This window comes from Pinus tabuliformis, chromosome 6 (assembly GCF_031772625.1).
Source record: "Pinus tabuliformis cultivar Carrire ecotype Pingquan chromosome 6, CPIR1, whole genome shotgun sequence".
NCBI classification, from domain to species: Eukaryota; Viridiplantae; Streptophyta; class Pinopsida; order Pinales; family Pinaceae; genus Pinus; species Pinus tabuliformis.
Genome location: NC_142292.1, coordinates 61,895,062 through 61,907,563, shown reverse-complemented (window position 1 = coordinate 61,907,563; position 12,502 = coordinate 61,895,062). Strand labels below are relative to the sequence as shown.

At 36.4% G+C, this 12,502-nt stretch overlaps 1 protein-coding gene across 3 annotated transcripts in view; it reads left to right on the top strand.

The window, feature by feature from the left end:
• LOC149257226 (uncharacterized) overlaps nucleotides 1-12,502 on the top strand; it is a 141,470-nt gene that overhangs the window by 21,434 nt on the left and 107,534 nt on the right. For 2 of the 3 annotated variants that reach the window (XM_089413770.1, XM_089413768.1), the window contains exon 3: nucleotides 10,610-10,687. The exons of the other annotated variant lie outside the window; for it this stretch is intronic. In XM_089413770.1, coding sequence (XP_089269896.1) covers nucleotides 10,610-10,687 — 78 coding nt within the window. The remainder of the gene's footprint in view (nucleotides 1-10,609; nucleotides 10,688-12,502) is intronic. 3 annotated transcript variants of the gene reach the window in all.

Genomic DNA, 12,502 nt, shown 5'->3' with positions numbered 1-12,502 from the left:
GTCATGGTTGGGTTGTAGGTCATATAGTGATTGGGTATTTGGTAAAGTACATGGAAATCATTGTACATCTTATTGTATCGTGGATTATTGTCCCTGGTTTGGGAATCCACAGTCTTGTCTTATTTCAGTCATTATATGGTGGCAGGGAGGTGCTAGGTAGGTGTATGAAGTCGCCTACAGGTTGGGGTCTGTGAACACTTCAGGGTGGTAGGGTGGTGCTAGGGTGAGTTGTGGCTTGCTAGGGTGTTGGGGCATCCATTCAATTGATTACCGAAGAAACCAGGGCATTGGGGCGTCCTTCCAGTGGGAGCTGGAGAAGAATTCTTTTCTAGAATTCTAGGAAGTTGTTGCTTTCATTTTAGTTTGGGATTGAAGATTAAAGAATTTTTTAGAAAAGCGTTCGGTGGTTTTTGACCCAGAGGGGGTTTTCCACCAAATTTTTTTGTTCCTATTGTGTTCTTTTATTTACTATTATTACTGCATAAACATTAATAATAATTGAAGATTAACTAATGCTCTGAAAAGATTTAAAAGTGCTAATTGCTAAGGAATACTGATTCACCCCCCCTCTCAATATTTCTAGCAACAATGGGGTGGAGACCACTGTCACCTTAGCACTCCACCTCCTATTCTTTAGTGGAATTTCACCACAAGGGATAAGTCATCTAATAGATATTCTTGTTGGAAAATCAAAGTAGTTATATTAGGGTTTGAATCTCCTTTCTTGATAATTACTTGTGAGTGTGTTGGCTTCTTTGACTTCTTTATTATCTTATCTTTTATCAAGCAATTACCATATTATGTGTATGAAGATTACAAAACAAGAGACACAAGATATAGGCACTATGCCAAGGCAAACCCCCCTCGAGGGGAAAACCCAGTCAAGATAATTCTTCCTTTCAATAATATGTGAAAATTCCTCAACTGGAATCCCTACTGCAGCAACTGATAATGTTTCTTCTATTTGTTAAATTAATCAACCAAATTATTTGTAGTTTCCTACGGCAAATATCGAAACATATACATTGCAACCTTCACTTAAATAAATATTATGCGGAAACAAGAAACTGAGCAAGAAAGAAAATACAACACAAATAACACTGTTATTTTTGGACAAATGTCCCTGGAAAAACCCAATGCGGGAAAACCGATGCAGCAGATTCGAGGGTTTATTATTATTAAGTAGTAGCAAATTCTGAATACATCTCTGAATACCTCTCGGGTTATTCAGTTACAGAGAGAGAAATATTGGTAGAAAGATTTGTGAGATTATCTCACACAATCACTAAGAAAAATCCTAGCTGATCTGGACACTGGATGAAGTGCCTCTGGCAGGCCTTGCACTGCCTTTGCGCAATCCTCACGCAGTCCCTGCGTCAACCCCTCTAGACACTGCGTCACCCAGCCAACTGATCGATTTGCTGCCTGGAGTCACTGCTCTCAGCCTCCCGGTCTCACACCTTGGTTCTCGACTTTTGAGCATAATCATCACATGGAACAGAGCAAGGGGGAGCTTGGTTCTCATCTCTAGGAGTTTCTTCTGGAGGAGCCTTGACTTCCTCTGTGACCACATTATTCTGAATTGGTCTTTTGATCATCTAAGTGATAGGCACACATATTTTTATTTGGCTGATCCATTCTCCTAATTTGAAACTAGGATTAGCTTTAAGAAAATCAGAGATCGATTTTCTCATGTCTTGGATAGATGACTCCTCAAGCCAATCTTCATTTTCATTCTCAATATTGCCTAAGTTAAGAGTTTCAACATCACAACTATTTTCAATAACTTCCATCCAATCTTCTAAAGGCAAATGAAACTCTTTTCCGAACATATTAATTTGAGGATCAGGAGGCCTTTGCTCAACAGGAGGATTCCTTCTTGGCCATGGGTAATTATCACCTCTAGGCTGTATGTTTAGCATCTGAATCATTTTGGACCGCATGTCACTCATTTGTTTGGTATGCTCAATGTTCATTTCTTTCACTAATCGGGTCAATTCTTTAACTGTCTCATATTCTTCTTCTTTGACTTCTTCCCCTAGACTTGATTTGGACTCTTTCAAAACCAGGGATTTCTGACTTTCCTAAGGCCTTCTTATCCTTTTCTAATTCCTCAGCTGTGCTTTGGGCAATAGCTAAAGTGTTGGGATGAGCACGTCTTATCTCATACTGCGTCTCTGCAGGATAGGCCTCAAGATATTGTTCCAGAATTGTCTTGTCAGGAGGCTTGTAATCTTGAGTCATATCCCTTAATAATTTATTAAATCTTTGGTTAAATTCTTCAACTGTTTCATTTTCCTTTTTCTTGATAGTGTTGAATTCCTTAACCAAATATTTCCCTTCCCTCTTATCTCCATACTTGTCTCTGAATGCATTAAGAAGAGATCTCAAAGAATCGAAGGCATTGTCAACTTTATCTTGGAACCAATCCAGAGCATCATCTTCTAGAGAAAGCACAAATAATTTCATTCGAACATCCTCGTGATTATAATCAGTAGCATGAGCGTATCTCTGGACAAAAGCAGTTGAACTTCTGAATGTGACTTTCAACATTTATAACATTGTTTCCTTGGAAAAGCAACAACTCGCTCATAGTGGATTCATTCGACAAATCATGTGGATATCCCCGAATGTTGGTGAAGTTGTAAGGCCCGTAGAAGTCACCCATGATGTCTTGATTTATAGCATGGTTGATGAAAAGCAAATGAAGATCGAGGAGAGCTTCCTGTTCGAGAAAATTTAAACGATCTCTAGATTGTAATTTTTTTAACCGGGCTCTTAGAACCTCTTCAGGGTTGGGAGCGGGGTTAACCAAGCTACTAGGATTTCTTCTAGAGTACATTCTTGTGAATGGATGAGAAAGTGGAATCGCCACCCAAACAGGAAACCAACCTAAATGTCCAGGTGATAATGGTGTGAATGCACAAGGTGAGAAGATTAGTGAGAGAACAAAAGATAAGGTGATGAGAAGATGAAGAATGGTGAAAGATAAGCTCCAAAAAATGTTGTGTTACTTAACGGGTGAATGAATGACGAAAGATGGAAAGATTGGGAAATTGTCGTAAACACCAAGGTCCAATAAATTGGTCCCTGACAACGGTGTCAAAAATTGTTGTCGCCTGGATTGTATAGGCACCGCGACAACCGCTAAGGGCGGGTGCTGTCACTCTGATCCTCGCCCATTCTGTTCTAGCTGTCTCCCAACAACAGGCTATGGGGGATAGTCCCTATGGAAAGAGGTGAAGGAAAACAAGTTGGGAACCGACTTGCTTGGGAGACACGAATGAGTGGCCTAGCTACTCGGTAGAATTTAGCAAGATTAATGATTAGATTAGATTTTAAGATGAGACCAGTGCCTTATGGAGTCACACTTTTTGCTTATTATAAATTGAAACCAAGTAACTGGATGGAGACCCGCTGTTTAAAATGATAGACTATCTTATAGGATATGCAATTCCTACGAGTTAGATGTGATGCAAGGATGTTATTTATTTTTAATTTAAATGCCTAGTTTAAGTTGAACCTCCCCCTTAACTGTTTTGAGAAATAGTCATCAGAGTGGGTTGTGAAATGGAAGCCAACGGAAAGCAAGTAGTGGACTAATTAACGATACCTCCCCCTATGTTCCACCCACCCAGTGCCTCCGACAGTGCAGAAATTGTGGCTCTGACGACTGCAAGGTCACTGTGTTAACCACTAAGAAGAGTTGAATCCCTCAAGATGATTGGAAAAGGGTTGCCCTAGGAATCTATCAACCAAGCTAACGCTTGTAGGTAAAATTATTAATGCAAACAAAGTCCTAGGATGCTTGTGTAACGATTATGAGTGAAATTTTTCTTGAGTTAAGATTAGTTTATGTTATTTAAGTACTTAGTGTAAATTACCGTATAGCAAGAGTACCTAACAATGATTAGATAACAATCTTAAGACACAATAGGTGCTTAAAGACACAAGTGCCAATGTTCAACAATATTCCACAAGGTGTTTAACCAATGAAACTTAAGATGCCAAGTGCTTAAGATAGACAACCAAGATATTAAAACCTCTTAAGATTATGATCTCTAACTTAGAGCAGTTATCCAATGATTTCTTAACAATGCCTCAATTAGATGTCAAACACAATGATGCCAATTAGATCTCAAGTGTTAAAGCAACTTATACCAATCACAAGATCAGAGATTTAGAGCTTAAGTGTAGGAGTGTTTTTAGTGCAAAATTCAGATTTTTTTTGTAAACTTAGAATGAGACAAGCAAGTGTTAGATCTCAAAAATCAAATCAGCAGTAATACTTCAGAAAATTTCAGCACTTTATTAGACTTATGACAGCAACAATGAAGTCACTTTAGATCATAGCATTTACCCAACATATAAAGCATAAAATTTTCCAATGGCTAGCAAATGTAAATTTATGTATTTAGCCCACTTTATGATGATGTATTTAGTAATATATCAGATCTGAAACAACTTATTACAACAGTAAACAAACCAACATATCAGCAAGCTAATGATGCTAAAACCAATGCCCAATATGCTAAAAAATAGGAAAAAATTCACCAAAACTAAAAAAATCAAATTTTGAGCCCTCTTTAGATGTGTGATTAAGAATATTGCAGACTTGATTTAGTAATTTATGCAGTAAATTCTAGCAAACAAATTTTTTAGATCTAGGCTAGATGTAAGATGCCCAAATGGCCAAAATCTAGGAAAATTTAAAATTTGCAATTTTAAGTGATTTTGACCAATTCAAATGTGATTTTAGGGCTATTATATCATTGTTATTACTATTGTAAAAAAACAAAGGCAAAATGAGGGTTTAGAGATCAAACCCTAGGCCCAAGGCCTTGAAGATAAACTTGCCCAAGTTGCCTAAAATTTCTCTAATGATTTTGTACTTGAAAACACAAGCTTTTGAACAAATTTCTCCTGCAAAACCATCAAGAAATCAGTCTTGAAAATTTCAGAGATGGAATTAGGGCAAACTAGGGTGAAATATGCCAAGGAGGGCCAACGCTAGGCCCAATAAGACTAGCATTGAGGGCTAAGGAGGCTAGAAGAGCAGATTAGGGGTCAAAATGGCAAGAGAAGGCCAAAACGGGGCAACGTTGGAGGGATAAGGACTCAAAGGCTGGATGCTGAGGCTTGTAGGGTAAGATGACTAGGGTTTAGGGGCTTGAAGGGAGGGCTGAGGCCCTTGGAGGCTACGACATGCCTCAAAGAGGCCAAAAAGGTTGATGCATGGGGTTATTACGCTGATGCGAGGGGCTTAGAGGCTGACGTTGGGCTAGAGGAGGATGGATCTCGGCTCGCGAGGCCTAAAAGGTGAAACCCTAGCTTTAGAGAAAATTTTCTCCTCTAAATTTGAATTTCGCTGCAAAATCTTTCTAGAGACTATGTCTTACCTTCAAGGGCCTAGATCTAGCTCTACTTTAACCTCTTCTCTTGATTTCAATAGATCTCACCTGCAAAATTGAAAATAAAACACCCAAACCCCAAATACAAAATTCTAAAAATCCCAAAACCCTATTAACAAAAAATAATTTACAAATTTATTTACAAAATTATTTTATAAATATACAAATAAACAAGGGTTTTGAAAATTTATTTTTTTGAGAAATAAAATTTTTATGGCTATTTTCTTTGATAAATGGCTAAAAACGCTTTAGAAACCCCATGCACACTATAGCCTTAGCGAAGATTTAATCCACCACATAAATATTCAAGATCCAAGCAAAGTTGAATCGCTGTCCACAGTTTGTGAACTTGGATACCAAGGACTGAAGTACCTGCAAACACTATGTATTTATCTTAAGACAATCTATTAATCATATGGCGAATCAAATAAAATGATTTTATCTCCATCTAATGAAAAACAGATCTTACCATTTATCAGCGCAACACAGGAAAACCCATAGTCAGTACATACTACATACCACAAATCAATGAACATGGACATCTCGAGTTGCACCCCAAAGTCTTTATTATGATAGAAAAAATAGTTCCCAATGGGACAATAGTTTACACAAATGCTTCAACAACAATTTCTTAGCCAAAAATCAGATGGCTAGAGACTCAAATGACTTTCTAATTTATAAATAAATCCTCCAAGTGAAAAATAACGGCTAGTTTTCTAGATCCTTGTAAAACTAATCTTGGCAGTCGAAAAATACTTGATTATCTTTTAATCTTAGCCGTTGATTTTATTTTTTATTTTTGAGGAGTTTTCGAATTTATCATTTAATTAGCTTAAAATTAATTATTTTGAGCTATTTTCCTCAAAAAATTGACTTTGATTTAACCACCAAGGCTCAAGGGTCCAATATTTCTTGAAATATCCAATATATTCCCTTGGTGGAGGACCTCTAAAATTTAATTCTTTTAAGACCCGCAATTTTTTCACTTGGGGAATTTAATTTTCCTAAGACATTTTAATTTGACTCTAATTAATTAAATTTCTAGCTTAAGATTTTAATTTAATTTTGCCAGAAAATTTAATTAATTGACACATTAGGGGATTAATTATTTTTTCCACCCTCTAATATTTTAACTATGAAGGAACTTGCATTAAAATATTTTTTACATAAGATTTACAGTTTCAACCTTCAAAAGGGGAATACTCGTTCGACTTAGACCCTCAAAAAAATACCCAATCAGCGACACAATATGAGCTAGTAGACCACATGATTTGTAATAAAATAATTTAGACAAATAGATTAAATTATTCCCAATCACTTTTACATAAGACTCGACTAGAACACTAGGACTCATCTAAGACTTTGACGAAGAATTCCACCCTAGCTTTGGGGTGAGGTTGGAGGGAAAAACTCTACCGACCATCCGTGTTTAGAAACACAAATGAATCAGTGAGACGAAAAACCTCCTAGGATGAAACTCTCGCCAAAATAATAGGCTTACCTAGGTTGTTACATACATTCACGGTCTTACTAGCATCATTTACATTACATAACTTGCAGAATGGGTTTACAATGACATATGAACTGCTGATAGATGATTCGATCTTGTTGAAAAAATTGGTACTTCTACTTTCTTCGAACTTTGACAAAATCTGTGTAACAAGGCCAAAATTTGGTTTAGGGGAGTCCGAAATAGGTCGAAAATCGCCACAGAAAGAATCTCAAAAAGATGCCGAAGTTTGCTTCAGGACAAGCAGAAAACCCTTGGATCAAGGCCAGAGTAGCCTTGGACTAATCTTCAAACTGCCTTAAAAAATGACCTCAGAAAGATAACACAATCATTGCAATCATCAACAAAAAGATAACATAGTAAGCCCAAATGATCTTAGAAAAACTCGATGTAATTCACAGATCAACGTGACTACACAAGCCTTAAAATATCAGAGAGAATAATCCAATGTTAAGCTTGATTTGATGCATTTGAAGGGTTTTAAGCTCCCTTATTTCTAGTGAACGAGGGGGCTCTAGAGGGGGGGATGCCATGGCCATAAAACCACGGGGCCGTCTTGACAAGAACTTCAATAATTTCAATTTTTGTAGGTTGACTTGATCTCCAACAAAAAAACCTTTTAGGGAGCTTACTTGATTCTTTATTTGAGGCCGGTTTCATTATGAAAGTCATCACATTTGGAGAGCCGAATTAGACAACTCAAAACCAATATAAATTATCCAAGATTCTCTTGAATATTAATACCAAATTTAACCAATCATCAAGCTGCCTTTAGCATCTCATTTTGTGGCACCTTGACCACACAATGTGGCTTCAACTTTGACAAAACATATCTTTTCAACTGTGAGGAATTATAAGGCATGCCTCTTGTCGTTAGAAATGCCATGACGAGTATTATCATCCTATCATGGTCTTGCTTTCAAATCCATTGATCTTCCCATTCAATTTCCTCATCAAATGCGGGGCTTCTTCTAGTCGCTGCTTGGGTTAACATCAAAGACAACCAATTTCCAACAGGTACAACGACCTATTGAGTGTTGCTAAAAGGTATCAAGCTCATCTCAAGGGGTCTCTGCTATTGTGACAACACCACTTGATAAAAACCTCTCAAGATCAGGTAAGGTCAATAATGATTAGGGACAATAATCATTAAAGCGTCATGGTGGACCATATCCAATGCTAAGGGCACGAGAATATTTTACAGAAAATTCACCTTCAAATGTCTAACTAGATCAAGACTTGTAAACAATTTGCCTCACTTATAGTAGGGATGATTAGGTCAAAAACCCTTTTAGGTGTTTCCAACAGCTTATCAACTCATAGGTATGTGTGATAATGATAGTTATAGAGTGGGAAAGACTTTAGTGAAGGGGTCACAACCATGTGACCATGTAATGAAATGTCCCACATTCTAAGGAGTTGTGGAGGCATGATTTACCCCTTTCCTCGACTCGCTTCTTCCACCCCTTTGGTGTGGCTTTTATTTTAATGATTTATCTCTGTTCGGGTGCATAACTTAGGATCCCAAGATTGCTTTTTATTTTTCCAATACCCCTTTTATGTGTAGCAATTTCTTGCTCATTAGGGTTGGGACTTTCAAGAGTTCCTTTCTTTAGATGAATCATAAATGCTTGGAGAACTGGGTGATGGCTAATGAGGGAGGTAGAGCTCAAGGTAGGCTTTTTCCCATGTGCTAAATAATGTACCAACCATCTTTTGCATTTTACATTTTCTTTCATTATGGCTTTATATGCTTTTAACCTTATTTTAGTTGCATCAACCTCTAGGGCCAAGTTCCGGGCTTTGACTCAAGGATTTGGATGAAAGGTGATAATCCCAATGAATTATGACTACCAACCCGGAGATTGGAGATAGACAACAAGGAGAGATGGAAAGTGGTAAGTATGGATGAACTTAGACATGCTACTTCAATTAGTGCTTCCCCAGTAGTGCCCTTCCTAGACCCTAAGGTCTTAGAGGAGTTCCCACTAGACTAGGGTCAAAGACTAATCTCCTAGGTGAGCTATGGGAACAAGACAATCATCCGGTTTTCCTCGTGATTCATATTAGTATGCCCATTACATTAAATGAAATCACATGATTCCAAAAAATAGTTAAAGTACTTGCTGACGGTTGACCCGCCTTCCTTTAAGAAGAAAATGCTAGAAGGGAGAGAGATCTGACCAGAGCAATATTTGGAGAATCTTGGCATAATGTTATGTGTTGATAATCATAGGCGTATTGTGGCTGGCTGCCCAAAGAGGATTTTTTTTTCCCTGGGGGTTATCCACTTTTTGCTGTATGAAACCCCCTTGTTTTATGAGTCAAGGGATCCCCCTCCATGCTGTGATTTGACTACTAAAGTCTATGGAGGTGTACATACTCTACCCTCCTTTGGCTTTGAGCCTGTGACCTCTTATGAGGAAATGCATGTTATTAACCATTAAGCCTCTTTCCTCTTTAAGAGTTGTGTCATTTTACTTATTTATTAATTTTTTATATATATTTACTATCGTATTTACTTATCCTTCTTCTTTATACATAACAGAAAGTGATGGTAAGTGGGGGAAAGTCCAAGATAAGATCTTCTAAAAGGTATTAAGGGAATTTCTCAATTGTTTCAGTGTATATAGCCTTTTATAATATTTGAAATTTTGAACTGTGACCACTTCCCAAAAAATGGTTACGTCATTTTTTTCTAAATGAATAACGAGAATTTATATGTTGTTCGCTAGATTCTAAACCAATAATGCAAAGGCAAATTTGTTGGACATTGCATGAATGTAATTCTTTCCATCCTTAAAGGAAAGTTGAGAAGCAATTTGCTAAGGGACACAACCATTCATAAATAATATTGATTATATATATTTCATTATGTTCCACTTTCTTCCTCTGTGCATCTAGACTGTCATCAGTTTAATCCAATTTTATGACCAATTCCAACTGCATTGTTGTTTTTGCTTGGTGCTCTTGGTAGCTTGATTTACTATGTTTTTGTCTTTCTTTCCTTTTTGAAGAAGATGCGTCTCATATCACCATGTTGGATCTTCACTTTCCATATATCTTATTTTTTTTGCTTACAAAAGATGATAATAGAGTCTATTCTCAAATTGTTAGCTTTCTTCTTCAAATTTTCAAGAATTACAAGGTTGGATTTGAATATTTTCAGTCACTTTGTGAGGGAATCGATCTGCATTCTTTTTCTGCTTTTCCACTTAGTCTAAAAGCACATTTACTTGTTCTCTTTTTCCTTTTTCTATTTTAGAAAATGTAAAGCAGAACTTGAAATTTTTAGATGCTTTATTTTAATATATTGTATGATTTTCAGCCTAACTTTAAAGTTTTTCCTGATGCGTTAGGTAATTCGGGAGTTGTTCTATATGACAAATTTGCTTGCTCTTGAGATACCTTCTTCTGGCGTCTGTCAGATCCTTATAAAAATAGAAAACTGTCTTGTTTTGTTATATGTTGTTTGGCTATGGAAACTCTCTTTTGACGTATTAATCTCGCATTGTTAAGAAAATGCATTTCTTGATTTTTATGTAACTTTCTTCGTCTTCCAATTGATGTTTAGAAACATTTTATTTCTCCCAATCTGACTTATGTATATTTTTCTCTATTTGATTCAATCATTGCTATTCATAGTTTTTCAATTTGATTACATCGGTTCTTGAGTTTTGTTTCATAGGTCGTAATGGACTTTTACGATACATCATGTGATGCATGCAAATATATTCTCCATCAAGTCATCAAGCTCTGCAAAAAGGTATGAAATTTGCATCGATTTAGTGTGTGAGTTCACTATTTTCTCTTGCTAAAAACAACAGAAGAAACAAAGTAGGAAAGGATACCAGATCAAAGAATAGTCTTTAGGTTTGCGATTTACAACCTCATATCATATGACATAATGCAAGCTATGCAATGCCAATTAAAGATTGCATTTACATTGTTCATCATTTCATCACTAAAGAACCCAAAATACGTAAAGAAACCAAAATTAAGTTTCAAAATAAGTCCCAACTACACAAAATAATATAGTTAAGTATCGACAATGTACACCATATGTTTTCATATTCCAACTGATCCAAACAACTTTTTGAATCATTTTGGTTGTTTGGGTGGTATCCAGTCAAGCATCCTCTAGAACATTTTTGTTGGGGTAAAGATCACCTGAATCAGATTCAGAATGTTTTCATGCTGTGTTCTCCTCATTTCAAGATTTCGGATGAGTTATTGAATACTCAATTTCTATTTTAGGGTGAGAAATTATGGCCCTTATTATCACAAACTCTAGCACCTTAGTACAAAGCCTTTTACAAGGTTCTAAGACTAGTGGAACATGGAAGTATTATCACTGTCACCTAGGCAACAACTTCCCTCTCTTTAGTGAAATATGGATCTTACATAATGGAGGCTTCCCTAGTAGCTTCAAGGGTTCCTAAGGCAAGAGGAAATCAAGTCTAAGGACACTTATCTAATTACTCAAAATACCACCAGTAAGAATATTCAAGGCAAGGATAAGGTGGTTTATTAGTGCAATTTCCAGATTTGAGTGGATGAGGTTTTAGGACAATTCATAAAGTTTAGCAAGTCAATATTTATCAAAGGAAAATTTCCATACATTTCAAAAAGGGAAAAAGCTTTTGGTTGTTCCAAAACATGAATGATGATAAATTGCAACAATAAGACGAGTTATAACAGCAGCAAATAAAACAGTCCTTGAACAAGTTATTATCAGTGAAAAAAAGGGCTTAAACAATAGATTAAACGAGGGTTTAATCAGATTAATCAAATCTGAAAATTTAGATGTGTTAGGATATTCCGACACATAGGAAATAGTTAAGTACAACTTGGTCTAGTATAGAGTTAGGTAAAGTGTGTTTCTTTACTATGTACATTTTGTAACTTACAATCCGACGGTCACGTTATGTAGTGATCCGACGGTTCATTCTCTCCTCGGTATTACCGACACTTGATCCGTGGCTTAACACCCGATTGGTCCATGATCTCTATTTAAAGAGCATGGAGGGTCATTTGTAGGGTAATCCGTCTATGAGAGAAGCATATGTAAATTTTCATTCTTTTATTAATAAATTGCCTGAAGTGGCCGCGTTGGCTCAGGCCGTGGACTGTTTCCCTCTTTGAGGGTTTTAACCAGTGTTGATAATATCGGTATCGGGAAAATATCGGCGAGGGTCCGGAAAATATCTTATCGGCAATATCGGCGAAAATATCGGCAAGCATAAAAAATGCATAATATATTCATTTTTTTCAAATTTCTAAACATATAAAGCAATAACAACATGAACTAAACACATTGGCACATAAATATGAAGAAGGCATTGATATATATGATGTCAAATAGAAATGATACATCAAACTTCAAAGGCGATACCAAATCCTGCTGATCCCTGATAATTGTCCAATCAAGGACTCAAACAAAATAACATCACATATCCTACTGATCCCTGATAGTGATAAATTGATAATTGTCCAATCAAGGACTCAAACAAAATAACATCACATATCTTGCTGATCCCTGATAGTGATAATTGTCCAATCAAGGACTCAAACAAAACAA